The sequence below is a fragment of the Rissa tridactyla genome, chromosome 6, assembly GCF_028500815.1.
Source record: "Rissa tridactyla isolate bRisTri1 chromosome 6, bRisTri1.patW.cur.20221130, whole genome shotgun sequence".
Lineage (NCBI taxonomy): Eukaryota > Metazoa > Chordata > Aves > Charadriiformes > Laridae > Rissa > Rissa tridactyla.
Window position 1 is genome coordinate 11,671,439 of NC_071471.1, and position 26,466 is coordinate 11,697,904.

At 50.9% G+C, this 26,466-nt stretch overlaps 3 protein-coding genes across 23 annotated transcripts in view; 1 reads left to right on the forward strand and 2 right to left on the reverse strand.

The window, feature by feature from the left end:
* NGEF (neuronal guanine nucleotide exchange factor) overlaps nt 1-3,124 on the forward strand; it is a 52,430-nt gene extending 49,306 nt beyond the window's left edge. For all 3 annotated transcript variants that reach the window (XM_054206110.1, XM_054206111.1, XM_054206112.1), the window contains one exon: nt 292-3,124. In XM_054206110.1, the coding sequence (XP_054062085.1) occupies nt 292-464 (173 nt within the window). In that variant the 3' untranslated portion in view covers nt 465-3,124. The remainder of the gene's footprint in view (nt 1-291) is intronic.
* Nucleotides 3,125-3,614: 490 nt separating this feature from the next.
* On the reverse strand, nt 3,615-15,633 carry SNORC (secondary ossification center associated regulator of chondrocyte maturation). Of its 2 annotated transcripts, none has more exons than XM_054206680.1 (4): nt 15,224-15,633; nt 12,221-14,783; nt 4,399-4,581; nt 3,615-3,754 (listed from the first exon to the last, which is right to left on the reverse strand). In XM_054206680.1, exons 2-4 carry the CDS (start codon nt 12,291-12,293, stop codon nt 3,645-3,647), a joined length of 366 nt encoding a protein of 121 aa, XP_054062655.1. In that variant the 5' UTR covers nt 12,294-14,783; nt 15,224-15,633; the 3' UTR covers nt 3,615-3,644. The 2 variants fall into 2 exon arrangements, with proteins under 2 accessions (XP_054062655.1, XP_054062653.1); XM_054206678.1 differs by having other exon boundaries at nt 4,399-4,584.
* A 142-nt stretch (nt 15,634-15,775) lies between these two features.
* The window catches only part of GIGYF2 (GRB10 interacting GYF protein 2), a 77,316-nt gene continuing 66,625 nt past the window's right edge, over nt 15,776-26,466 (reverse strand). For all 18 annotated transcript variants that reach the window (XM_054206670.1, XM_054206668.1, XM_054206662.1 and 15 more), the window contains 9 exons: nt 24,204-24,362; nt 22,744-22,980; nt 22,017-22,139; nt 21,180-21,383; nt 20,847-21,052; nt 20,390-20,544; nt 18,897-19,066; nt 18,374-18,521; nt 15,776-16,598 (listed from right to left, as the gene is read on the reverse strand). In XM_054206670.1, coding sequence (XP_054062645.1) covers nt 16,531-16,598; nt 18,374-18,521; nt 18,897-19,066; nt 20,390-20,544; nt 20,847-21,052; nt 21,180-21,383; nt 22,017-22,139; nt 22,744-22,980; nt 24,204-24,362 — 1,470 coding nt within the window. In that variant the 3' untranslated portion in view covers nt 15,776-16,530. The remainder of the gene's footprint in view (nt 16,599-18,373; nt 18,522-18,896; nt 19,067-20,389; nt 20,545-20,846; nt 21,053-21,179; nt 21,384-22,016; nt 22,140-22,743; nt 22,981-24,203; nt 24,363-26,466) is intronic.

Consider the following 26,466-nt stretch of genomic DNA (forward strand, 5'->3'; position numbering starts at 1 on the left):
AGTCACGTTGGGTTTCTGCTGTGGACCACCCCTGTAGCATGAGGGCCAGCGGAGAACACTCGGTGGCAGCAGTGCCTGCTTTCTGCTGGCGTCCCTTGAGCCAGTTGTCCAAACACAGTGCTGCTCAGGCAAGCGGACCTCCTTGGCTAGATTTACAAACTGGGTCTGCTCCAGCATGGGCCTCAGAGCAGCTTCCAGAAAGCACTGCCAGCTCCATAGGCTCTTTACAGCACAACTGTCCCAGCACAGGAACAGCTGTCCCCATTTATGCCTGTCTCTGTCTCTGCTTAGGCTGGATATTTGGGGAGCGTCTTCACGACCAGGAGAGGGGCTGGTTCCCCAGTTCTATGGGGGAGGAGATCCTGAACCCCAAAATCCGAGCCCAGAACTTGAAGGAGTGTTTCCGGGTGCATAAGTCGGATGACAGTCAGCGGAGGAAACTGGGCAGCAGAAACCGCCAATGACTGCTGTTGTCCCCGAGTGTCTGGAGTGCCTCTGGGAGAGGGGCAGAGGACAGAGGCTGCCAGCTGGGAGGACGTGGCGGTGGTGCCGTGGGCCGTGGTGCAGGACCTGGCGCGCCAGACCGGGCACATGCACCCCGAACAAACAGACTGCAGTTCCTGGGCTCCCCACCACGCTTCCCGCAGCGCTGATCCTTCCCTGGAGATCAGCGCTTCGAACTGGCTAAAATAACCCCTTTTCCAGGTGTTCTGTAAAGCCCCAAAGAGCATGAGCCAAACGGACACAGCCCAAAGGCCACCAGGTGCCGGCCAGCTGACCCCCAGCGTGCCAGCTGGGGCTGGGTCAGGCCGCCTCGGAAAGGCACGTGGCCACAAACGTAACTAAGCAATTAATGTTGTTTTGAGCCCTTACAGCTCATCGCTACCTTTTGAGTTTGGGGCCCTCCTAAAACTGTTTCAGTTTCTAGCCCTGTAAGAGGCAGAGGAGCTGTCTCGCCGCCTCTGCAGCCTGTTGGCACCAGGCTGGGATGAGCCCCAGGAACTCCACCACCTTCCCTGTCCTGCTGGGAAGCTGCTGGGCCCATTCCCACCAGCAAACCCTCGACCTGTTTCCAGTCAAAGGCTCCAAAATGCTCCATACCCAGCCCTGCTCCACCAGCAGCCCAGCCTCGCCAGCCCTAACCCACATCTCTGCCTGCCTGATGGCCTCGAAGCACGTCCGGGCTCTGCCCCATGGCTCACCCCCTCTTCCACAGCCTGCGTCCCCCCCGCAGAGCCGCTGCAGAAGCCTGGCACCACAGCCTTGCCCTGTTGATCCGGCGCTCCCGGTGTCCACTACTCACTGCTGCCGTGGCACGGGGCAGGGTGGCTGTGCCAGCGCCTCCCCACACACTGCCACGTACCACGGGAGCACCAGCAGAGCCCAGCTGCCGCGCAGCAGGACAGTGACGTTACCCCAAGAGCTGTTGTCCCGCGATCGCTGCCTGCATGCTTGTAACCCACGCCACCCAGCTGCGCGCACAACTTGCGTGCACAAACCCCTGTACAGGCTCACCTCTGTGTATATATGCACATCCTCCGTCGCCCGCAGGGATGGATCATCACTTCTTTCCAGCTGTGGCACTGAGCATCGCATGAAGCCCAGGGCACAGCACTGAGACCGGCCAGGGCCCAGACCCACGGCAGCCGCCTGTTGTTCAGCTGCCTCGCTCTGAACAGTCCCATGCGTGGCCACAGATGAGGGCTTCTTGGCCATGGGCTGTTCCCGGGCTGTGGCCAGCATCCATCAGGGAAATCAATTATTTGGCTTTGTTCTGTAACACTACAAAGGAGAGTCTTCCAGGCGCCGTGGCCTGTGCTGCTGCACGCTCCAGCAGTGCCGTGGCTGTGCTCAAGGAGGGGATGGAGAGCACCCACCTGCTGACGGAGCCACACACCAGCCACAGGCACAGAGCGGAGAAGCGCAGCCATGCCGGTGGCAGTGGGGGGAGGAAGCAGGACCCCAGGAGCTGCCAGAGGGGGGCTCTGGAGCTGGTCTTCGGGCCGCCCGGGGCCCAGGTTACACGTGGGGTGTGCGGCATGAGGCCAGACCCAGCTGAGGGGGGCCAGGGCTGCCCTCGGGGCTGTCCATAGGGTCACCGCAGCCCTGGGACAGCTGGCCCAGAGTCAGCCCTGCAGTGGGGGGGCTGCAGCCAGCACCCCAGGACCAAACTGGTGGGAGCCACAGCAATGAAGGGAGAGCGAAGGCATTTTCCCCCCTCAGGGCCAGCTCAGTGCCACCACGTTAGCATGTGACAAGAGCCAGCAGGGCTGTCCCTGCCCTGGCCACCTGTAGCACACCAGGGAGAGGGCCCCTAGGCAGCTGGCACTAGCCAGAGCCTCCCGGCCACCTGCCAGTGCCATGCCCAGCCCAGAGCTGGGGGCCAGGAAGGGACCACAGCCTCCGGTCTGGTGCCTTGGGCTCATTTAATGGGGACACCCTAAGTCAGGCCCCTCCTGACAACACCCCACAGTCACCTCTCTGAGGACAACCAAGCCTCCAGCCCAGGGTCCAGACCTTGCAGCAGCCACGAGTTCTCTGATGCAAAGACCAGAGGAGCTCCAGCTCTAGGAAACGTTTAAAATTGTCTGAGAAAATCGCCACATCGCAGATCCCCCAGCTCTGCAGCCCAGCCCAGGCTCTACTGCCCCACACACCCACCGGTGGTGTTCCTCACAGCACAGAGATGCTCCCGTACCCACCAGAAACTGCTCTTCCGCTAGTGGGGATGGGGCTGACCCAGGTTCCCCACTGCCAGAATGCCAGTTCCTCGCTGCATTTCTCCAGGGGAGAGGGGCTCAGGGCTGCCGTGCACCGTCCCACCACCCTGGGCTCGCTCTGGCCCTTCTCGCTCCGTTGTGACTTCTTAGGATTTCAGACCCTAGGCACAGGCTGTGCCGTTTTCAGGCACCAAGTGACATTACCCAGTGTTATTTCCTCGGACCCAGCCCTGCACGCCTCCGTTTCAGTGGTCTCCAGTGTTGTACAGGGCCAGGCCTGGGGCCCACAAGCACGGGCTGGAGCGCCCCCCCGTCAGGCCACTTCAGCCAACTGAGGGGAACTTCTTGTCGTCTCGTTTTTTTTTCCCGTGTGATGAAATATAGCTGAGCAAGCCAGCACTAAAGCAACCCGCGTCTGTCTTCTTCCTCCCCCCACACCAACCGCTTACCCCCTCCCTCCCCAGTCCCCTCCAGTGCGACCAGTGGGGGGCAACTGGCCCAAAGGCGGGGGGTGAAAGCGGGGTTGAACATGAACGTGGGGTGAGACCAGGGCAGCATCGGGACGGTTTAGACCAAGTGAACAACCCTTCCCCAGGAAAGCTGTGCAAGCTGATGCCTAACACCGTTACCACCATCCTGGCAAGACCAAGAGAGCTGCTGCCAGCCCAGAGCCACTCACTGCCACCACCCAAGGTGACGCTGCCTGCTGCGGCCGAGCCTCCCAGGTCTCCGTGTGCCCAGGAGACCCGCATGCTAGCAGCAAAGAGCGCTTTGGGGGCGCAGCTTTGCTGCCCAGCGCAGAGGCTGGGGTGCCCTTTGTCACATCCACAGCAGCGTTTCTCCCCAGAGGGCCCCGGGCAGAGCGGGAGCAGTTGAGGGCAGGAGACGGGCCGGTTGTGTTACAGAAAAAATCTTTTATTGAGTTCAGGAGGCAGAGAACTTTCTCAGCGTGATGACGACCAGGGCCACAAGCACAGACGTACCCAGGAGGGAGGCAATGACAATGGCACTGATAGCTCCGGGCCCCAGCGATCCTGCAGGGACAGAGAACGAGGCAGCACAAGGTCAGCAGAGCCAGCGGGTCCCAGACGGGAAGGGCGATGGGGATCACCCCCGCAGCCAGCACGTCCCCAGCCATGGCACCACGCTCCTGCCCCAGCCCTAGTGGCCCTGTTCCCGTATCTCCACCACACATCCCAGGTGTGATCCTGTGCCCCAGCAGCATCGAGCCCTTGGGCTGAGGGCTGGAGCCAGCCACTCGCCCTGTAGCCAGCTCCCAGTGACAAGGACATCTGCCATAAAGCAGGTCTTTGGCCCTCAGCTTTCCTCTTGAACACCCACACCACGAGGGTCACTTTGCTTGTTGCAGAACCAGATCACAAGTCTGCTGTAGTTCAGGAGCCAGGAAAGGTGCTCACGCTCCTGTTCAAAGAGCTTCAGGCACGCTCACGTGTGGAAGCTCACCGAGGCTCCAGGCACTTGCTGGTGCCTGCTGTGATGCATCAGACCTGGGGCAGGAGGAAAGGCCTCGGCAGCCCCCCCCAGAGCAGCGTGGCTGAGGACAGGCCACCTCCGGTGGCTCAAACACCTCCTGGGAGGTGACAGGCCCATAAAAAACAACTCCGCAGTGAGGGTGTCTCGGAACAACCCACGGGCAGCCCATTGCACAGCCACGTACCATCCCCGGCATCCAGGCGGTGCAGGTGGGTGGTGTCCTCGGGGTCCAGCTCTGGGGTGTACGGGGGGAAGGCGGTGGCGTCCGAGAGCCGGGCTGTGGTGGTGGCGGCGTCGAAGGGGCCGGCTCCAGAGGGCAGCTCGGGCGGCTCGTTCCAGAGGGTGGGGAGCGGGCCCTGCGGGTACTCTGCTGGGAGACAAAGCACCTGCAGTCACTCAGGGGCACGGGTGGCCCCGGCCAGGCTGCTGGTGACGGCCGCAGCTCAGCAGGGCTCCGGCTGCCTGCCCAGTGTCCTGGGGTGGGTGGAGGGCGACCTGGTGGGGCAGAGCCCTGCTCCGAGAGGACGTCACCTCCACACCAACACAGTGCAGGATGCCAGAGGCGCTGGCACTGCACAGGACAGGGCTCCCCGGACAGGAGCCCCAGAGCCTCCACTTCCCTCTGGGCCACCCCCAAGCCGTGCCGGGGAGATGAAAGCCTGGCCCAGCCCTGTTTGATGTTACCATTCGCCTCCTGTTACGTCTTCTCGCTGTGGGGTCAGGGACCAAACCAGAGAGCCCTCCCTGTCTGCCTGTGTGGCTGAGCCCAGCGCTCCCTTCTCAATGCCCGGCTTGTTCAGGTGGGCCCCGGCGGGAGCGGGAGACATTCCACAGCTCCCTGCTGAAACCGCTGGGAATGTTGCACCAGGATGGGGGAAAAAAAAAAAAAAAAAAAAAAAGGTGGTGGGGGGGAGGAAAACAAACAGCATCCAGTGCCAGGGCCCACCTGAACCACCACAACAGTTAGCAGGGCTGTCCAAGAGGGCATCAGAGGAGGCAAAGCTCCCTGGGGCAAGGCACAGAGGCATCTCCTGGCACGGTGTCTCTTGCTGCACCAGGGATGCTGCACCAGGAAGACTCGGCCCAGGCTCTCCCCATCCCAGCAAGGGAGGTGGCAGCAGCACGTCCTAGCAGCGCCAAGCCCAGCTCTAAGTGCATGGAGCCCCTCCTTGCCTCCCGCCGGCAGCCGGCACTTTGTGTGAGGAGAGCAAGCTGAAGAATTGGCCCCAAGGGGCTCCACCGCACTTTGTTCTCCCGTAGGAGCCCTGTGACAACAGGAACAGGAGGACCAGCACCAAAACACTCACCTTTGCTGCCTGTACAAGCCCACTGACGGGACTTACACAGGGCTCGCATCGAAGAGGAGCTCCCACCCGCCCAGGCTGCCCACAGACTCAGGAACACAACAAGGCTCTAGGCTGGTTTTGGAAAGTCCTTTGTACACCCATAAAAGCTAGAGGACTTCCAGCAGGACAGCCGCCAGGTTTAACTCGGGCCCAACGAGCAATGACAGAGCCAAACGAGCCCGCAGTTCGAGGCCTATGCCGGTTAATCCGGGCAGCGACACCAGCATGCTCTGCCTGCCTGACCCGCCTGGGGAGCCACGTCCTCACAGGCATCAGAGGTGGCCTCTCAGGTCCCTGGTGGGAGCACACAAGAGGATTTTGTTCCACAACGGCTCCCCAGAAACACCTGAGCCCTTTGCAGCGCCCTTCCCAACCTGTCCTGCACAAACACCAGCAGAGCTGGAGACTCCCATCCCTTCCAGAAAGCGCCGTTTCCAGGGGACCTCTCTTCTATAAATGCTGTGGTTTAGCTACTAGGGGACACATGGGGAGGAAATACAGAATCTAGTGGGTAAATGCAGTTAAACCAACAGGGAAAGGAACCGAGCAGAGCCGGGCTATTTAAGTGAGTAATGCTAGCATCAAGAAGCTCTTGGTTTAGCACAGACCAAACGTACATGACACTTTAGGAGCCCCAGTTCCTGGCTGCTTTGGCCAGGGGAGAAACTCCACACAGAAGGGCGACACTCCAGCTATGACCTTCCTGACTGCCAACACCGCCGGGGCCAGCACCAACACCACGGCCATCCCCACCTGGCAGGAGAACACCGCGCCAGGAGGACGCCGCTCTTGCGTTTCCCTGAGAATGTTTTTCTCTCCAGAGCCAGGAGCCAGGTGTACCCCTCGCATCTGACTGCAGGAAGGGCTCAGATGATCCGTAACAGATGCAGGCACTGTCCAGGGAGGCTGTAGGACCTGGACATAGGACCTTCCAGCTGCCTGTTCTCAAATGGAGGAGGAGGGAGTGCCACCCCTTCCATCTGCAGCGCGGAGGCTCTTTTTCTAACCAGACCCACAGGTCCCGGAAAGTCTCTCCTGTCCCTGGCCCATCTAATTCCTGAAAAATTTATTGCAGCTCTCTTAAAGCAGGGCACAGAGTTTATTTTTGACAGCCAAGGAGAGAGGAAACTGTCTAATTTGGTTTTGTTGTTCATGATACAGGTGATTTTTTTTAAGACCTGGTCAGAGTCCTGGCTGGCTTCTGGATATGTATTTTGTTAATTCCCCTCATCTGATTAAAACATGCTTTCAGCTCACCCTCACAGAAAGGGCAGAGTGTGCTCAACGTGAGCTTTCTGTCCCGAGTCCTTGTGGTTTTACCTTAACGGCACTTCCACCAAGGGAAACACAGCTCCTTTCAGTGGGGCCGGGTGCCGCACCAACAGGAGGCAGTGTCTCGGAAGCAGCAGCGGAGTCGTGCACACGCGTAAAGTGAAATACCTGCCTCTAACAGCACCCGGAGCCAGGGCTCGCTGCTGGGTCTCTGCTCGGGTTCTTGCACCCAGATGCTGCCAGAGGCGATGCCGAGCCCCGCAGCAGGCACCCGGGGCAGGGGAACACAGAACCCAACGCGAGCGCCGTCCCCAGGGAAAGCTGCCGGCAGGTCTCTCCAGAGCCCGGGAGAGCGCCCATTCGTGACCAGCACTTTTCTTTCGAAGACTCGCCTTTGGTTTTCCCTCCTAAACTAACAGCTCGTGTCCTCGCATGCCTCCACTCCCCCCCGGTTTGAGAAGCCCAACCGCCCATCCAGCTATCCCCACATCTGGTTTCTTCAGCAACCAAAAGCAGCAACGCCTCCTCCCCTCCGCAGAACCCTGATGCTCCCAGCGAGTATCAGCCACGCTGCCGCTGGCCAAGCGCGGCACAACTCTAGTGGAGCAGCATCGAATTCCGCGCTGCCATTTCAGTCCTCCGGTAAAAGCAAGAGAGACGAGGGGGAAGGACAGAGCTTGTGTCAGGTGCCAAAAATCAACACACACACTTAATACAGTGTACCCTTATCCAAGGAAGACACGAGGGCCTCTTCCAGTCGCCTGTGGGACACGCTGAAGGACAGGCTGTAAGTACAGCCGTGGAACCCAGTTCAGGTGTACCAGGCCTGACCTTCTGTGTGACCATCGCACGTCCCTCTCCCTCCTGGGCTCAGTTTCTCTGCGCAGGAGCAGGAGTCCAGGACTGTACATACGATCGACAAGAGAAGCAGCACCCGAGCAGCTAGGCCTGTCCCCCACACAGCTACCGTCATCCTGACCGCGATGAGGACGCGGTCTCTGCCCCCGAGTGAATGCCTCCAAGTGACAGCCCCTGGCCCGTGGCAGCCCTTCGTGGGCAATGGGCAAATTAGAGAGGTCCTCCACGGGCTCGGGGCAGGGCACAGCATCTCTCACTTGTGCAAAAAAACCCAAATGCGTTGCAGTCTTCCGTGAGGGGACACAACTGAGGACGGGAAGCCCCTCTGACGGGAGAGAAACCTCAACTCCGTGGCACAAATAAGCTCTCCCCCAGCATTAGCCCTGTCTCAGCACTGGAGCACAGACTCAGGGCAACGGAGCCTACCAGTGAAACCCACTCGGCAACAATACAGGTTGAGAGCACTTAAGGCAGAGACATGGAATGATTTTAGTTATTGGGGTTTCACCAGGCAGAGATGGAACCCAGAAACAATGGACTAGGAGTATTCCAGTGTTCTGCGAGAGGCCAGGTGGATGATGGCACCTCTTCCTTCCCATATGTCGGCACTACAAATTGCCTCATTCCAGGGAAATCTCCCCTGCTGCACTGCGCCCGCTGCACTCTCTACAGCAGAGGTTAGCGACAACCGAGGCCGGGGAAAGGGAAGAAAACACCGGAGTTACTAGACTATAAACAAATACGCTGTAAGTTTTCTGACAGATATAGGGACCCAGCAGGACTTCAGCTACGTGGACCGTAGTGGATCTAGAAGGGATGACGCCAAAGGCAGCTTGACGGAACTGCTATTTCCCTGCTCAGCGAGAAGGAGGTGGGGTGTGCTGCCAGCACGGGGACGTGGCAGCCAGCGCCCCACGTGCTCGGTGGCTGAAAGATAAGACTGGAAGAGTCTCCACAAGTGATACCTCTTGAGGAAGCCGATCAAATCTGAAGGATCCTTCAAGATAATGCCAAACAAGCAGAACCTCTCCACAGGCAGACTGCAAGACCTCAAGGCAGGCAGATGTGTCCCCCTAACATCTTCATCCCTGGAGATCACTCACCACTGACCAATACTCTTCCTCATACAAGCTGGTTTCAGCACCTCACCATCCTCACCTCCAGCCCAGCAGCCAACACCAGTGTCAGTCATTTGTAAGGAGTGCTGGTGCAGAGCAAAGTTGAGTAATGGCTTACAAAGACTTGCTGGGAGCCTGGGAGAACCTGTTGGAACAACGGCATCTTTTTAAGGAATCTGCCTGACAAAACCTATTCGCTACTTCTCACATTCTAGTACTAGACTCGTAAAGACTTCCTAATGATCTTTTATTCTCCCGTTGTTGAGCATGAAGGCCCACAAGTGGCTACAGAAAGATGTCCCTGGACAAGGTCTTCTCCTGTTTTCCTTTAGCGCATCATCTCCTGGTCTGCTGGTTTTCCCCCCGTCCTCTTTCTGACACGCCAGCGCAGAACAATGTGTTTGCCCACTAGTTCAGAAGAAGGAAATTCACGAGCCCACCTCAGAGTGCAGATACCACATACACACACGATTCAGAAGTCAAGGCCTCGCAAAGGCTTTTGACCAACTTCCCCCTCACTTGGAGCACTGCATCCATTGTATGAATTGAAATTGGTTTTGCTGATAGGAAAAAAAAGATAAAATTTAACTCTCCACAATCCTCCTTGTGCTCTGGGCGTGAGTACCACTGGGATTTGGGGAAAGCAGCAGCAAAGAAGATTTGGGTGTGCAGAAAGTCCCCAAACTGGCCCTGTTTCCTGTCACACCCCGACAACGTGGACAAAGGGGATTATGGACTGGGTTGGTCGTTTCCCCATCTTTGACAAACGGGATACTGGGAAGAGCTCAGTAACTGGAGGAGAAATTCACACTTTCTCCAGTGGCAGAGCCCCCACCACACCGTCCAGGAAACCAGACTGGCTGGGCAAGAAGCCAGATCGAGGTACACGACCCACCGGCACCCCAAAAGCGTTCCGGCTCCTATGGCCAGATGGGAACCTCGGCTGCCAGCGAGATCCTTCACACCTCGCGGAGCTCCTCAGCGCTTACCCGAGGGCTTGGGTACTGGGCAGCTCTAAGCCACTACTGAGAGAACATTAACTCCATCGAGGAAGGGAAGACTCGCTCTGGACCCGGGGTGCACGTGGCCGGCATCGCCTGCGGCCCTGCGCGAGGCAGCCGCCGCTCCTGCCCACCGTGCAGGACTCTGCTATGGGAAGGAGGAGGCGCTGAGGCGGGAGGGCAGGGGCCGGGTGAACTCCGAGGCCAGCAATGGGCTGTCCAGCCCCAGGTAGTTGCAGCGGGCATGGGGCCAGCGCCGGGATGAAAAGAGGCCTTCATAGGGAGCACAAAGGGCAGCCTGTGACGGGCGAGCGCCGGCAGTGGAGTGTGGAGCAGCGCCGGGCGCTGCGGTTCTGATGAATGTTAAATAAACTTGTTTACAGAGAGGCAGGGCTGCACGCGTACGCGCGGAGGCCGGAGGGCTGTCTGCGCGCCCTCCCCTTTGTCTGCAGAAGGCAGGAAATTTCCTTTTCTAATGGGGTGAAAAAGCAGAAAACGTTGCACCATGCACTAAAAGCCCCTGTACTGGGGGGAGACACCTCTCCGCCCCTAACGCCCCAGACCACCGTTCTGCACCTGGGATGGCTCACCCTCACACAGGCTGCCTCCCTCACCTCCTGCTCGGGGGCAGCAGAGAAGAACGAGCTTCTTAGAGGCCTCTCGGACGTGACAGAGAAAGCAGGGAGTCCCTCCTACGCCCCAGGATCCCGACGTTGCAGTCATTCATCAGCACAAAAGCTCTTCAAGAGCTACAGCCTGGCGGCGCAAGGGCAACTCACCCAGGAAAGGGAGGAAGCGAGCGCGGGGCGTTTCAGAGGAGCGGAGACGCAGGGAGGCAGCCACAGGTGCCAGCCCCGGCCACAGTGCCCAGCCGAGAGCCGGCGCACGGGACAGCTGGAGGGGCAGGGACAGCACGAATACGCGCCCAACAATAGCGCAAAAGAAATCCCAGCTCAGAGGGGAAGCAGATCAGATTTTCACTGGGAATTAATGAGTTTCTGCAGAGCGAAACGCCGTTCACAATTCAGAAAAGCCCTTACCTGGTTCTGAGGAAGAGCGCTCCACTGCTTCTGGGAGCGCCAGCAAGCTACGGACTGAAACTGCGCTTAGGTCATTAACGTTCCGCTACACAAGAATCAAAGCTCAGGGTTTAAGAAGGAAAACATCCGCTGTTTCGTGCTCATTTCTTAGCTACTTTAAAGGTTTCCCAGCAAGGTGTCCTACAAGGGGAGGGTCTGTGGGGGAAACACCATCTGCAGTAATCCTGTTCTTGCACCCACCGACGTTCCAGCCAGGGGCAGCGACAAATTCCCCTACCTGTATGAAAAAAGAAATAATTTCATCTGCTAGACAGCTGGCCAGCATCTCCCCGCCAGGCAAGATGCTCAGAACAAACTGGGAGGGAACCACGATCCAGCCTTGCTCCAGGTCTTGGAAGGCAGGACAAGAATTTAGGAAAACAAGCGCTGTGTGCTCTCGCCTGTTATCTTGGCCCCAGCCATCCCTTCACCGCCTCGCCCACGCTTAAAAGAAAGAGGCTTTGAGGGAAGCAGTTCCCCACCGGAGCTTCCACCCGTACGCTCAGAGCCCATCCATGGGGTGGCTCTGGAAGACAGTTTTCCCTCGTTTGTAAAACCCATCTCAGGCCAGGCTTTGAGGCCAACTCGGTCCCTTCAGCCCACAGAGCTGCGGCGGAAGGGGAGCAGACAAGGCTGGAATTACTAATGGCCTCCTTAAAAAAATAGCTCCTCACAGAATGGGTGTCTCGCAGCAACCATCCCCATCGCCTCACTGGACTCGAGTCGAGCCACATACCTCCCCCAGCACAGCCACCTGCCTTGGCGCACCCCGCTCTGGACAGACTCGAAGAGTTGAGGTGCGCACCTCCGCTTGCGATGAACGTTTCCACAGGTACTTTCGTATTTCTACTTAGAGCAGCTGTGGTGAAGGGCTCTGCTGTAGCAGAAACCACAGAAGGAACCAGAAATTGGCGCATGTGCTTTAGCCAGGGAAAAATGTTTATTTTTGCGATTGTAACTTCTCACCATTAAAAGCCGAGAGATGAGCTGTCCCATCAGCTGCTGGAAGCACCCCATCTACTGCTGGCCGATCTGGCCGCTGACCTACTGTCACTAACGCTCGCGGAGGCGCTACTGCCGTTCAGCTTGGGAGAAATTACAAAGGGATTTCTCCATTTTCCACAACAGAAACCTGGTCTCAAGATGGAGAATATATTCTTACTCACCGCCAGCCACCGATCCGAAAACTAGCTTCCGTTTCTCAATTACAATTCAATAAACACTTATGGATGTTTTGGGGCGGGGGGAGGTATGCAGGGAGGAGAGATAGAGGCAGGTTAGTAAGAGATCTCACATGCTTTTTGGGCTTTAAATGCAAACCGAGCTCCTTACCTGCCAGCACAGCAGGGACCAGGACGCCGCACAGCGATAGCAGGACCAGGCGAAGGACTCTGTGGTAGGGCATGGCTTCCCTCAGGAAAAGCGTCGGCAGGAATTCTTAAAACTCTTCAAAGTACGAAACAACTTGGAAGTGTCACTGGTATAGTAAAAACTTTGTCCAGTCAGGTTAAAAAAAAAAAATTTCCCTTCACAACAGCAAGTGGCTGGAAAGAGTGCAAAGCCCAGCCGAGAGTGTGTCTGAGCGCCGGAGCACACCTCCTCCTCCCCACGGCAGCTCCACCCTCCAGAATTTGTGCCTAAAACCCCATAGGCAGCCGCGCCGACAGGCACCCCTCACCCGCCAGCCCAGCACACACAGCGGTTGTTGGCCAGCCCTTCCCAGAGGACGCGGGGATGCTCCTGGAACGCCTTCCCTCCGGCTGGCCATCCCACAGCACGGGAAGTAACACAGGAGCCATTGGAGAGCTGACCCCAAAACCAAGCAGCCCGCTGGAGGGCCGTGCTCGCTCCGCGGTGCACAATGTGGCGGTGGTCTTTCCAGGGTGGGCGCAGCAAGGAACAAGGGCCTCAATCTTTTGAGGCTAAAAGGCTCTGAAACGGAGCCAGAGCGGCTCCGTGGCATCCTTGTTTTCTGGGAGCAATACTTATGGAGGTGGAGCAGGAGCCATGTGTGGTCTCTGCTGGCAGAAGTGCCCATTACAACCCGGTACGTCTTCCAGGAGAGTCGCCTTGGCCAGGCAAGGCCAGCATCCTCCTGGAAGGAACTGGGCAGACACTACTTCTTCCTGCAACCCCCGCCACTCCATGCCCCAACTCCCGGAAAGCTCGTGGCAGAGAGAACCGAGGTTTGTTTCCAATCCCATTTGCACCAACAAAGACTTGGGAAAGGATGAAGCGTTTTAAAAGGGGACACTCCAGCTCCTTGTCAGAGGAGAGAAGAATTTCGCCAGGGTTTGGGTTTTTTTAAGTTGATATGAGGATGAAACACTTCACAGTTTCTGATCAGAAAAAGATGTTCTACTAAAGTAGATAAACATCCCCAGTGTCAGTTCTTTACGCTCTGAAAATACAAGTAGTTTTGCCTTAGATTTCAGATTTTTCTGGTAGAGACCTCTTTGCTTTGTGGCTTCCTCCAGCAGGTAGCCACATCCAGGTGTCCTTTTAAATCATCCGGCTTTGTGCAGTTCTTCCCAAAAACGCCTGGCTGCGAGGGGAAGCAGGGAAAACAAAGAGGGCCGAGCACTGTCCCTGCAGCGCCACAAGGAGTCGGGAAGCACCAGGTGAAACGTGCTCAAAGAAACCCCCGACATCTCCAGCATCACATTTGACGCCACCTTTCAAACTTGGATCAAAGCACCATTAGCTTCCCAGGTACATGCCCCACCTGAGAAGGCGCTGGAAGCGCATAAATACATATCCAGCAACAGACACAAAGCTCTACCTCCTATTTTTCCCCAATGGCCTTCGCTAGAGAAACGGGCCCTCTGTTTGTCACAGAAAGTGCCAGGGCGGTCGCTTGAGCACACAGTCGGAACACGCCAGCATCTTACCTTTGCACTAACCACAGAGGCGCAGAACATTAGACTGGTCCATTATCTACTGACTCTCGGAAGCCCAGCAAAGGTCCTCGGGGTTCGACAAATTACGGCCCATTCTCCCTGCTCGCATTTCTGCGCTTTCACTTAGCAATGGGTGAATTGTTCCCTGCCCCCCCCCCCCCCCCCCGGCTCCCCAGCTGAGCTGGAAATGAACAGGCTTTTGCTTATTTGTTACCCAGTATAGAGCAGTCCAAAATTAGCTTGTAGCAATTAGATCATACCATTAAAAAACAGAAAGTACTTAAGGAACCAGACATCTTACACAATAAAAAACCAAAGATACTAAACCAAAGTCAAAATATCAGCCTGAACACATACTGTTCTCTCCAAGAGATCAGCTAAACAAAATGCAAAGCTACTGTATAAGTTAGGTCTTGGTATACTGACCTCATATCCTTCGTGGGCATGTGAATGGCAGAAGGACGTTTATCATTGACTGGGATTTTCCACACAAAAACCAAGCAGCAAGTAGAAAAAAAAAAAGGAAAATAAGATTTTTGTCTAAAATGGGAAGCCTACAAGGTGTCCATGTGGACTTTAAGCTGCGGGGAGAAAGAAAACCTCTCATTTAGGGCAGGGAGCAGGACCGGGAGGGGTGGTTACCGACTGGCAGAAAAAGGCTCCGTGGCCAAGTGTCTGCAGTGACAGAAAACCAGCTGCGGCCCGGTCAGTCCTGCATAAACAACATGAGCGTGAACACACGTGTTTCTGTAGGGGGGGGGGGGGGGATGACAGCTTTCTTGTCAGGCTTTTCCAATCTCAACTTACTGGTGTTTATTTGAGCTCTAAAATTATCAAGTAGGAAAAAAAAACCCACCGGTATTCCTCACCAGGGACGAAACAAAGCAGCAGTTGTTGTTCCACGTCCTGCGTATTTGCTTGTTGTTTCTTGATGAAAACTGATGCGAGTCGAGTTTTGGGTCAGTTTTAGCACCAGGAATTATCTCAAAACTCAGCTTTGACAAAAGCAAGCAGAAAGTTTTCTCTCAGATATAATACAATCAGGTTTTATTTAAGTTCTCTCTTCCCTCCCCCCCCCCCCCACTGGCAAAAGTTCAGAGGGAGTTTAAAGTTTTGTAAACATTTTAACTACCCCTCTTTCCCCCTTTTATGAATTTACAAAGCAAAGGAGACAGGGAGACCAGATTTGCAACAGTTCCAAGTCTCTCCACGCTATTGGATCCAAAAACTATATACAAGTCTGCAGCAGTCTCTGTATAGTTACTGTACATGTCTGGGGCAGGGGGAAGAGGGGGGGTGGGGCAGGGGGGGGTGGGGGAAGGTGACCCCCCCCAAAAAAAAATGAAGAAACCAAACGAAATAAAATCCAAAGCCAAACTGCTCTCGAGCAACTCGAACTGTTTTCTTTAGGCAGTGATGACAGAACGACAGACACCTTTATACAACTCCACCAGAACTGCAGCGTATCTCCCTCGGCAGGCTACAACCCTCTGGGAACAGGAGACAGGACCAGGGGCTTGAAACTAAGTGCGTTTGGCGGTTTCCGTTTTCTTTCTTTTGTGGTGCGTGCGGGCGGGTGGGTGGAGAAGGGAAGGTGGTGGTAATCTTTCGGTGAGGGAGGAAGGTGATGATTCCATAAATGCTTAAAGATTATGGATGCCAGTGAAGGTGCGTGAAATACTTTTAAGGTGTAGAAGACAAGCAGGGCCGTCATTGCACATAGCTTCGCCCTCCACAGTCTCTCATCACGACAAAAGGGCATCTCTGCTCATTAACCTAAGCACTGCTTGAAATGACAACTAGCTAAGACTGCTGGGGTACGTATCTGAAAACCTCACTGAAGATCCACACGGTAAAGATCCTACTGTCTCTTAAACGAGACAAATTTGCAGGAAAAGAGCTCAAAATAAACTGGTCCTAACCCTCCCAAGGTAGCATTTAAGGGATAAATTCAACTTGAAAGAAGACATGCTACCCTACTTTCCCCCCCCCCCCCCGAGCAGAAGTCCCCGTGTGTCCAGGAAGGCGGGAATACGCCGACAGGGAACTCCACCAGCTTCAACATCACCACCTAATGAAGACAGACTCGAGCTTTCCCTCCAAAAATAATGTGCTGAGAAGGGCTGGCAGGGGGTGTGCAACTTCAAACCAACCCAAGCTAAACTGCGCCCACCACCGCCCCTCTCCTGCTGTTGCCAGTTCTAAGGTTAGCTTATGAATGCAACTCCTGGCTTGGGAGAGCACCTCTTGCCCTGATGGAGCGCGGAAGTCAGTATCTGTGTGGCATTTTGGTTTTGACCAACATCTGTTAACCACAAACTCTCTCTTTCTCTCTCTCTCTCCACAACTGCACATGTTGGATGTGGTAAGAGTAACGAGGAGAGGGAAGCAATGGTTTGCAGAATCCCAATTGATATTAATTTTTTTTTCCAGGTATGTCAGCAGAAGAAATCACAGCACAGTGAAAGCTTGCTGCCCAAATCAGCCTTGTTGTCAACGAATCCTATCTCCCACCCTCCCAGGACTCTGAACCAAGTCCGCTCCGCTCGAGGCCAACAGTAGGAATGCCGCCTGTGCAGTCCTGGGCAGAAGGGGTTTGCTGAGGCCAGAGGAAGCAGCCTGAGATGATTGATTCTGTGATTCACTGCCAGGTGAAGAAGAACGCACGGTGGAGAGCGCTGTGTCCAAAACGGAGAATCCATGGTTAACAGATGCAGGAAAAGCCAGTTGATTTGCACATGCTCAGTAGTCTTCTAAAGTCTCTATTTCTCCCATATTGAGCCGCTCTGATGAGGCATTCACTGAAAACCCTGTAAAACCGAAAAGGACTTGTGTTAAAAATCTGGATGTGGTATGTTGTACCTGATTACATCTCTTACACACAGTAGCATCTGTAAGATAAAGTGGATAATATATTTAAAACAAAAACTCAGGGGGAAATTCAGTAAGGCTAGAGATAGAATTACCCAAACTGATTGGTTTTTTCCTTAATAAATTGAAGACAATCAATTGTATATTTAGGTAAGTATCACTCAGTCTGTAAAAAAAAAAAAAGAAAAACAACGAAAAAACCACAACAAACCATCAGCAGAAGACATGTTTCAACTTCCATTTAAAAGATGTCATCTGCAAAGCTCGTACGAGGCACTTTTGGACACCGTGGGGATGCGTCTCAGCAACATCTCGGAAGGGAGCGCGTTTGAGTCAACTGATGCGTGAAGTGCCCATCAACACCATACTTATGTGGCACAAGAGCCAGAAATACACGTTCTGTGAACTCGGAATCCAAGCATGGAATCGTGCTCAATATTTCAGGAGGCATGAGCAATTCTACCTCTTATTTTAAAGTCTAAATACATGTCTCTATGAAATCCAGTGGCAATTACATGTATTTCCATGCTCTTTTTACAGTCTTCTCAGGAATACCACAGGAAAATGCACAAAGGTATAATAGGGCTATGCAGATGGCTGAAGATGCACCTAAACTTCTACCCAACCTTTTAACCTTAAGCACTGAGGACACGATGCACATGAGAAAAGCGCACAGAAAAGCAGAAACATTTTCTATAAGGTAAAAATCCAATATATCATATGCAACTTTCCTACGGAAATTCAATTTTGATGGCTGTACCAACCCCATATGGAGGATGAGAAAAAGGAAAGTTCCCCCGTGTAAGGCTATGAAACACAAACCTGACATTTCCTTGCCTGGAGACTGATACATAGGCTTGCTCTGTGCTAGAAAACAAACCGCTTTTCACAGTCATTATCTTCAACAGATAAAAAGTTCAGTAGATTTAAGAAAATTGTTCTGGCTCCCTCTCGTGGCAGTATGTTACCTAAAAGTTTTTGCAATTATTTTGTAACAGAGTGTACTGATTTTTAAGAAGCTGCATGTGCTACTTCTCTCACAGTGGCAACTTCTTAATTGTATGTACTGATTTCTTCTTTACATCATATCAGGCCACTTGAAAGAAACCTTTCCATCAGTGCTATAGGGGCTGGTTAACTACCATCCTCGCATAAAAATTAATTAATGGGGGGAAAAAAAGGACTACTAATGATGTCATCATCTCCACTGCCTCCAACTGAATAATACTCGTGACCACTTCTCAACTTTTTTTTTTCCCCCAGAAGACCTTCGCTGACTTTTCTGCCTAGGGTGGTTAGCTCATGTAAAAAGGCAGGGAGGGATAAAGGCAAGCCTCGAGAAGCTGTTCCCAATGAAGAAACAGAAAATGTGCTTTTCTTAAAAGAATCAACTAGTGTTAATTCAATAAAATAGGCACAGGTGAACTCAAAAGAAGAAAGGCAGTTTAACTGACATCCCTGAACCACTGAAAGGTTTCCGGGTTGTAACCAAGGTACTGAAGAGGCCTTTCCGTGAGGGAAAGTTTGGCAAAAAGTTTTCCATGAAACGGATAAAGAGTTTTTTACATCACTAAATAATAATACTGAAACAAATTCTAAAGACGCTTCAACTACCACCTTTTCTGTGCACATGTGATATTCCCATTTAAGGTTAACAAGAACTCTACAGTCCACAAGGCTTTTCCCAAATTAAACGTTAATTTCTAAAACTTACCTAACAAGCTGGGATCTGCACGAACCATCTTCTGTTTCTTCTTCTTCTTCCCACTCTGCACAGCCTCAAAGTTCGATTGCTGGTTGTTGCTCTGATTGGTCTGAAAGACCGAATGTAGCGAACTGTGGTTCATCCCCCACACTGAATCCTAGAGAACAAAGCACGTGCGAGGTTACAAAGTGCAATTAAGTTCGGTTTATTTATATTGAAAACATTCGGAGAGCTCAAAGCACTTTCTACCTGACATGTGGCAGCACCAGCCACTGATGCATCCACCCAAGGCATCCTTCTAAAGCGTAGCCTGGATGAGCACGCTGAGACACTATTTTATCTACAGCTGGCCTCAACTGCTGGTTATAAAGGATAGTTGAGCCTGCAGTAAATATCTGAAATCCGCTTTATTCTCTGCATTTCACATAACCTGTAAAATCCTGCTCATCCTCCTCTCAAGCCAGCAGAAATGCAGACTCTTCCCACTGAAACAGAGTCTCTCTACACTCCTAAGGACTGCAGTAAGACTTACCTGTTGCTGCTGCTGTTGTCGCTGCTGACTGGCTTTCTGTTTGGCACGGCGCTCGAGAAACTGCTTGGCAAACTCCTTGGCCTCAGGAGTATCTCCAAGATAGGCTCTGATGTAATCATGGACCTCATAGGGAGACTCCACTTCCTTCAGGAAAGAAACAAACGTGGGAACTGCAAGAAGAAGGCAGACCATGAGGGAACGTGTGTTGATGTGTGAACACATGCATGCAGTAAGCACAAACTTTGGATTTCTTTTTCAAATATTTGCTAATCTAATAGCGATTGCAAACAGCTTGCCCCTTTTATGTTCCCTACAGTGCAACGTTCCACCTATTCTGCAGTCAAAGCAAGGAGAAGAGAGCCAGCTAGTGTGATGAGAAGGAAAAATAAACTGACAATTCTAGGGGCGTGTTAGCCCTTCAGCTTTAGCCACTGCCAGCTTTTAAGCTCAGCTTTAACGTGGGGCCCAAATGGCATTAAATTTGGCACAGCACTCTCCTCAGCGCTGTCATCAGTACAGGCTCTTTTTGCCTGAAGCACAGCAGATCACGCTCACAGGGGCTGGCCTGACCTGCAAGCACCTCAAGCCCTACGGCCAGCTCACTTGCAGGCCTTCCTTATCCTCCTTTTTTTTTTTCCTCCTCAGACTTACTTTGTTGCACTGAGTTTTATTACGACGTGGAGATGGGCAAAGCAAATCACAATCCAGGAAGACACCAGGACAACCTGTGGCACAACCTTGGAAGTATGGAAGCTTACTGTGGATGTAAGACCCACGATGGCACTGCAAGGCCACAGCCTCTCCTCAGACACCAGATATCACAGAAGGGACCAACAAGTTAGCCCTAGTCTGTCTCCTCCAGGAGGAGGGAAGCCGTGGCACTGCACTTGTGTGAGGTGTGATCCCGGCTCTCGGAGCAGCACCGGTTCCCCAGACAGGTTCCAGGGTCCCACAGAACCACAACTCTGCAGAGCACAGGTGCAGGAGCACAAGGATTTGCACAGGTCCACACTGGAGGCAGCAGGAGGCCTGCAGTGTTTTGCTACAAGGAGCTATCAGTTTGTGATCTCAGACTGTGAGTTCCTCTATGTGCCCTTCAGCAGAATTAGTAAAAACCAACCAGTTTCACACCAAAAAAAAAATAATTTGCACAGGGGCACACAATAATTTGGCCTGCACTTAAACATGAACCGGATCCTCATCCATCTGCCTGATAACGCTTCTACGACCATCAAAAATCCTCAGCAGAGCTCCAGGTGGCAGACTTTAAAATCACTTCCAATCCCCACTGATTCGCAACAGTTAGCCCAACAAAAACCAGGGAGAAGATGGTGCAGCCAGTTCTTCAGACCACGGTTTAATGATGCCATTTTGCTGAATGCGTTAAGAACCTTACTTTGATGTCATTACTTTCCCTCAGAACTATCCAGTCAGGAAACAAACTGGATACTGTTTCTCACAGTGGATGACTTACATTCCTCCCCACCTCTTACCATCTAAGTTGTTGGCTGTGTTGAGTGCATGAAGCATCTGTTCACACCACTGAGTGAATCCATCCTGGGCCTTATTAACCCCCTGGAACAATTTCAACAGCTTCTCCTCTTCTTCCACCTTCTTGTTTTGTCTACTTGTAATACCCACAGATTTACTGAGATAAAGAAAACACATAAGAAATTATAAATTACCAGATTTATCAACAGTATGGTATACAGTACAGTGGTATAAGACTCATTAATTTACAAGATGCAAACACTGTTTAAGAACCAAGTAGCATTCCAAGTAGATGACAAAATAAATTGTGAATAGTCGCCTATTAGCTATTTTTGTTGTCAAAACAGATCCCGAGTGACACAGAACAAAAAAGAAAGCACAAGAAGATGTTATAACTGCTAAGTGATCATCTGAGGAGTGGCAGACTTTCTTTGCAAAAGCTCCTTCCCCAAATCCTACCTGAGGCTGGCATTGCTTTTGTTTTTATTGGTCGAGTTACGAGGTCCCACTTCCTTCACTGCATCATCCCAGAAACCCATGTTTGAGTTTTTGGTATCAGCATTACTCCAGATGCTACTGACTAGGTCAGATGCCCACTGGTTGCTGGGATTAGTGTTTAGGGAGCCCCACACTGAATTCCCAATGCTGGTGTGCAGGTTAGAGTGCTGTTGAAACATAACAAAGAGATCCTGGTTATTAGCACCAGACCCGGCCGAAGAGTAACAAACAGACATGGAGAACTGTCACGTACTGTTTCCCTCCGCATACTGATTAGATAAATACTGCACGTACCGTAGTATTTCTGACTCTGTTCGGCTGCTGGTGCTGCTGTTGCTGCTGTTTCTGCATCTGCCTTGCCTCTTCCTGCTGTATCTCCAGCAGGGACTTGGTGGTGCCTGTTGGTTTGGTGACGTTACCCCAGCCTGACAATTTTTGCTGCTGTTGCTGCTGCTGTTGCTGGAGGGCCTTCATTAGTTCACGCTGCTGACGCCTTTGCTGTTGCATGCAAGACAAAAGTGCTTGTCTGTACTTTCAGAAGACCATTACTATTCAAAAGTCTAACTGGGAAACTGGTTTCAAACTGACTTCATTCTCTTCTGGAGGAGTCTGGCTGACCTATTATTTTTTGAGCCAGTACACTTCCTCTAGAAAGGGAGACCCTAGTAACTAGTAAATACAAATTGCTCATTAGCCTAGGACAGAATAAGTTTGCCTAATCCTGACTGCAGCCAGCTAAGCATTTGGGGTCTTGGAGGAATACCTTCTCTCCTACCACCACTTGCCCCCCCATCCCATCCCTTAAAATGCCCTGGTCTTGTGCATATCTGCAAAGAAATTACAGTACAGATGTGAAATAATTTTATATTGTTTTGTGAACATATTATACTCCTAGGGTTAAAAGGACAGGGTACGGTTTCCCTTCCTCGCATATATTTATATTAAGAAGCTATAAAAGCTTCAAACGAGTAGTTATTGAACCTATGCCTGAAAGGTGGGATTTTACCTGAGTTATGCTGGTATTTCAAAGAAACATTCTTCATCCTCATTATTCCTTCTAATCACTTAATCAACTGTTAAGCACTCACATAGCTGAGTCCACTCTAACAAGTTACACCGTTAGCATATTACCTCTTCTCGAAGCTGCCGTTCTCGTTCTTCTTCTAACTTTTGGATTTCTGCCAACGACAGTGTGGTCTGGGATTGACAAGCTCCTGAATTTGATTGCTGACCCCATGTTGAAGATGAAGGGAGCTGGGCCAAAAAACCACATCATTAAGAATTACAAAATGCTTTAGTCGATACCGCTGAAGTATAATAATGACAAAACCAGTATAAGATCACAGCACAGGGGAAAAGAAAGACCACCTTTAAACTTTAGCAAAACACTGGAAAGTATAAAATGGCATAAGTAAGTATTAAAAAGTACACTCAAAGTATAAACGGTATGTTTCTTTCAATTGCCCTCTGATGTATCACAGTGTCAAAGACACAACATATCAAGAATAAGGTAACACATAACTGCCTGAAAAATAGCAATCAATTTTGATTTAAAAAACTTTAGAAACTCTGCACTGGCCCTTGCTCATTGCAGCAGAACAAACATCTGTACTCAGGATCTGTACCTCTTCCAGTATGTTTCTACGAACTGAACCTTTTTCTTTTGGGTTTTGCAACTTACCTTCCCCTTGTTCCTCCCATCACTTACAAAGTCAACTTTTCACCCTCTTCCCTCTCCAGATAGTTCATCCCTCCCTCTCTGCTCTGTTCAAGCTAGTCTAGACAACCCTGAATCCGGCTGCGGTTTTACTTACTACACTGAACCGGAGGAGCAAGTTAAATTGTAGAAACCCCTTACCTTCATTTGTGCAAGTTGCTGCTGTTGCTGCTGTTGTTGCAGCCGTCGTAAAGCCTCCTGCTGCTGCTGCCTCTGTCTCATTATTTCTTTCTGGCGCTGGAGTTCCAGCTCCTTGCGCTTTCGCTCTTCTTCTTCGAGCCGCTGTCTGGCTGCCTCTTCTTCCATGCGTAGCCGACTTTCTTCCAGTCGCCGTTGAGCTTCCTCCTCTTCACGTGCCCACTTGGCAGCCTCCTCTTCCTTCCCAGGACATAAAGAAGAGTAAAGTCTAAGTAAACTTAGAAAATCTAAATTACTTCTACTCTCCAGTATTGAGAGCCTGACAGAACAGAGAGGCACCTTTATACCTGTAATCTGTGCTTGATTAGGTTAGGTTCATTTAGCTTTACATTTCTCAGACAAGAAAGCCCAATAATAGAGTCTGTATCACCTCAAACTGTAACTTTCCCATTGTTCCACCAAGGCACTTGGGAGAGTATGACATCTCCCTAGTTCAGACCAGCTAATTTCACACCACTTTCCTCCTCCTAGGAGCTACGCACTTTGCAAATCTGAGCTTCTTCTATCGGCTTACGCTTACAGTCAAGCACTGCTATAGTTTCAATGGAATAAAAATTGACAGGAATAAAGGCAGAAGAGGTGTTGACGTGAAAGAAGATGACACGTGACAAAGACTGTGATGTTTACTGTTGTTACTGAACACTAGAGTTGGAAAGGAAAAGATGTTTCTGCTAACAAAGGAGATGGCTGTGTGGTGGGACAGAAATAGTGGATGAATGTCTTATAAGGGCGGGCCTTGAAAAAGGATTTGTAAATAATAACTGACAATTCTGAAATGGACCTGGAAGTTAATGTGAAGCCAATCGTGTTTCAAGACTAGTTTGATTTAGGGACTGTGACAGTATCAATTAGGGGACTGGAAGCTCAGGTTCCCCAATATGGAATTCTAAAGCTGATCCTGGGGGAAAAAAATCCTCTTAACAACAAGACAAGAAAAGGTAAGAAAAAAGCTGAAACTTTGATAGAGGGTATAGTCTTGGCATAGTATGGAAAGACTGGCAAAACTGATCATCTCAGATGATGTTATGATGATAATTCTATAGTAAAGGCTCAGAGAGTGACAATTCAAAGCAAATTATTACACTGGTATTGTACTCTGCCTTTCTTCTGAAGAAAGTAGTAGAAATACTGTGCTGCAAAGCCATTCTTAAGGCTCAAACACGAAGGAAAACCCTCATCCAACACAGGTATGTTTTCCAAAGGGCAGATCAGATTCTGATTATTTCGTCTGAAATCAGGATACAGGTAAACAACCTATTTTTCATTTACTTGATGCTGTCTAGAAGCTTTGCCTTCCTCCACCAAAACTGATGGTGTCTCAGGCATGGATGCAAGTTTCAAAGCTTGTTCACTCTGGCAGCTTCCATAATTAAATATATTAGGCCTTTTCTGCCATTTTTCACCTGTTTACGAATTAACTCCTCTCGCTGCCGTCTTTCCTCCTCTTCTCTTCTTCTCTCTTCCAATCTTCTAAGTGCTTCCTCCTGCTGTTGCCGCTCCTCCTCTTCCCGCTGTCGCCTTAGTGCAATTTCCTGCTCTCGCTGTCGCCTCAGGGCTTCCTCCTGGAGTTGGGAACACAATGTCAACCTATAAATGCCATTTTATTGACGATCCACATCAGAACACAGACTACAACACGGTCTCACCAGATAATACGGCCTCAAGAAAAGCTCCTTAGCTCCAAGCTAAGCACTACCAAAACAACTACATTAAACACTACAGACCCACAAGTTAACAAGTTTTTTGATGTAAAGTGCATCTCATACATGAATTCATTATTTTAATGAAAAAAGAAATACATTAAATCATTGCCTATCTTTGGTTTTAAAAATAATGGTGTTGAGAATGATAAAGGGTGAGACTACTCTTTCCAAGATGTACTAACTATACTTGAACATACAGGTAAATTTTAATGTGTGGGTATCAATAATTCCTTTTTTGGGGCCATCAGCTTTAAGTTGGAAGCTTTTCCTACTTATAGGAGTTTCTAATCAAGTGCACTGCAAAACTCAAACCATGTCTCCAGACAGAAGCTGAAGAAGCCCAGCGCACTTCAGGACCCTGGAACCTTTGGAAGTCCCAGAGACGTGGAACTTGATGAACGGGGTTTGACTGGGCTATTCCTGTTTAAATATTACGGGCAACGAAAGGTCTCTTGAAGACTTTGATTTTTTGGCCATCCCTAAATTATTTAAATAGCTTCCAATAAATGATGGTTTTTTGGCCATCCCTAAATTATTTAAATAGCTTCCAATACATTATGTTTTGCTTCACAAGTGGCAAAATTGTTTACTTAACTCAAAAATAAACATCAGCACCCGTTCCTACTCCTCTGAAGATCAACATAAACAGAAAATTTTCCATTCTGCTCCTTGCTTTTTGGAGGAATAAGGCACAACCAGCTTTCTGCTGGCTTCCTGTATATTGTTAACAGGAGCACGCCTGTGCCATGCTTCCCCCAGCTCTGACTTGCCCTTGTATAAAACAGCCTTGGGTTTTTGCTGCCTTTTCCCGTCTCTGAAGTCCGGCAACTGTGTCAAGGCCACCCTGCTTTTCATCCCTTCTGTTCTTCTCTCCACTTTCTGCCTTACCCTAGCAGCTCAACCTAAAGACCCTACACTTTTTGGACAGGAACTTCTTCAAGCTTTCCCAAATACATTTTCCTTTGGAATGATCAGTACTGTGCAATCGTACTCTTACAACTTTTTTTTATAAGCAATACATTGTCCCCAGGATGAAGGGAGACTAATTGCGCAGCATGGATATACGTTTTGAAGTCTGGTAAATCAAGGAAGTTAATTTTGAAATCTAAGACGCTTTTATTAAATCTGATACCAAACCTTCATATACATACAGCATAGATAAACTGCCATCCAGCTCACTGAACAACTGGACCAGGTTTCTCTCTGACAATGGCTAATTTCAGATGTTTACAATATAACTGTCAGTAGACAGAACGTTGTTCTTATGAGCAATCCTGTGGCACTGAAGAGCTGCTGGCTGCAAGCCAAGAAGTAATTAATATTCCTGTATATCACTTAAGTGGTTTAGCACTAAATGTAAGTGCAATAAGTGTAAGTTTTCCTTCTACTAGCTGGACATAAAACAGCAGCCTGTGAGTCATTTTCTCATTAATCAAGTTCTTGATTTGTCATATTCACAAAAGCTTCAAGCACAACACCCAACACCCAGACCATTTTGTTACTTGGGCCTGTAACTGAATTAACTGGACACATGCAGCCAAGTCACAATCGTCAAGTGTCCCCAGTACAAAAAATCCTGCTTTTTTCTTTTGCTGAAAAGCCTACTGAGGAGGCTGGAGGTGTGCCAGTCTGCTTTGTTCGGCTGGAGACCACACACCAGGATCTCAGCTGGGGATGCCGAGCTGCCAGCCAGGCTGGGGGGCTGTTCGCCACTACTCACTGACATTAAACGTGGTACCTGAGAGATGCACAAAGTCACCACGTCCTCCTTTATGACAGCGATTCAATGGCATCTCTGCCCTACTTTCCCTTTGGGAAATGAGGCTGGAATTGTCATTAATAAAAATGCAGGGATCTCTTTCGTGCTCAGGCATGCCAGGAGAGACACTGGTGAATGACAGCAATTTGGAAAAAAAAAAAAAAAGACTTCTCTCTCCTAGAGAACTAAAGATGAACAGTGCTG

Coding starts and splice junctions, on each gene's coding strand:
- SNORC (XM_054206678.1), bottom strand. CDS start 12,293: ATGCCCTACCACAGAGTCCTTCGCCTGGTCCTGCTATCGCTGTGCGGC. Junction 4,585..12,220: donor GGTCCCTGCTGTGCTGGCAG/GTAAGGAGCTCG, acceptor TTTGTCTCCCAG/CAGAGTACCCGCAGGGCCCG. Junction 3,755..4,398: donor CCGCCTGGATGCCGGGGATG/GTACGTGGCTGT, acceptor CTGTCCCTGCAG/GATCGCTGGGGCCCGGAGCT.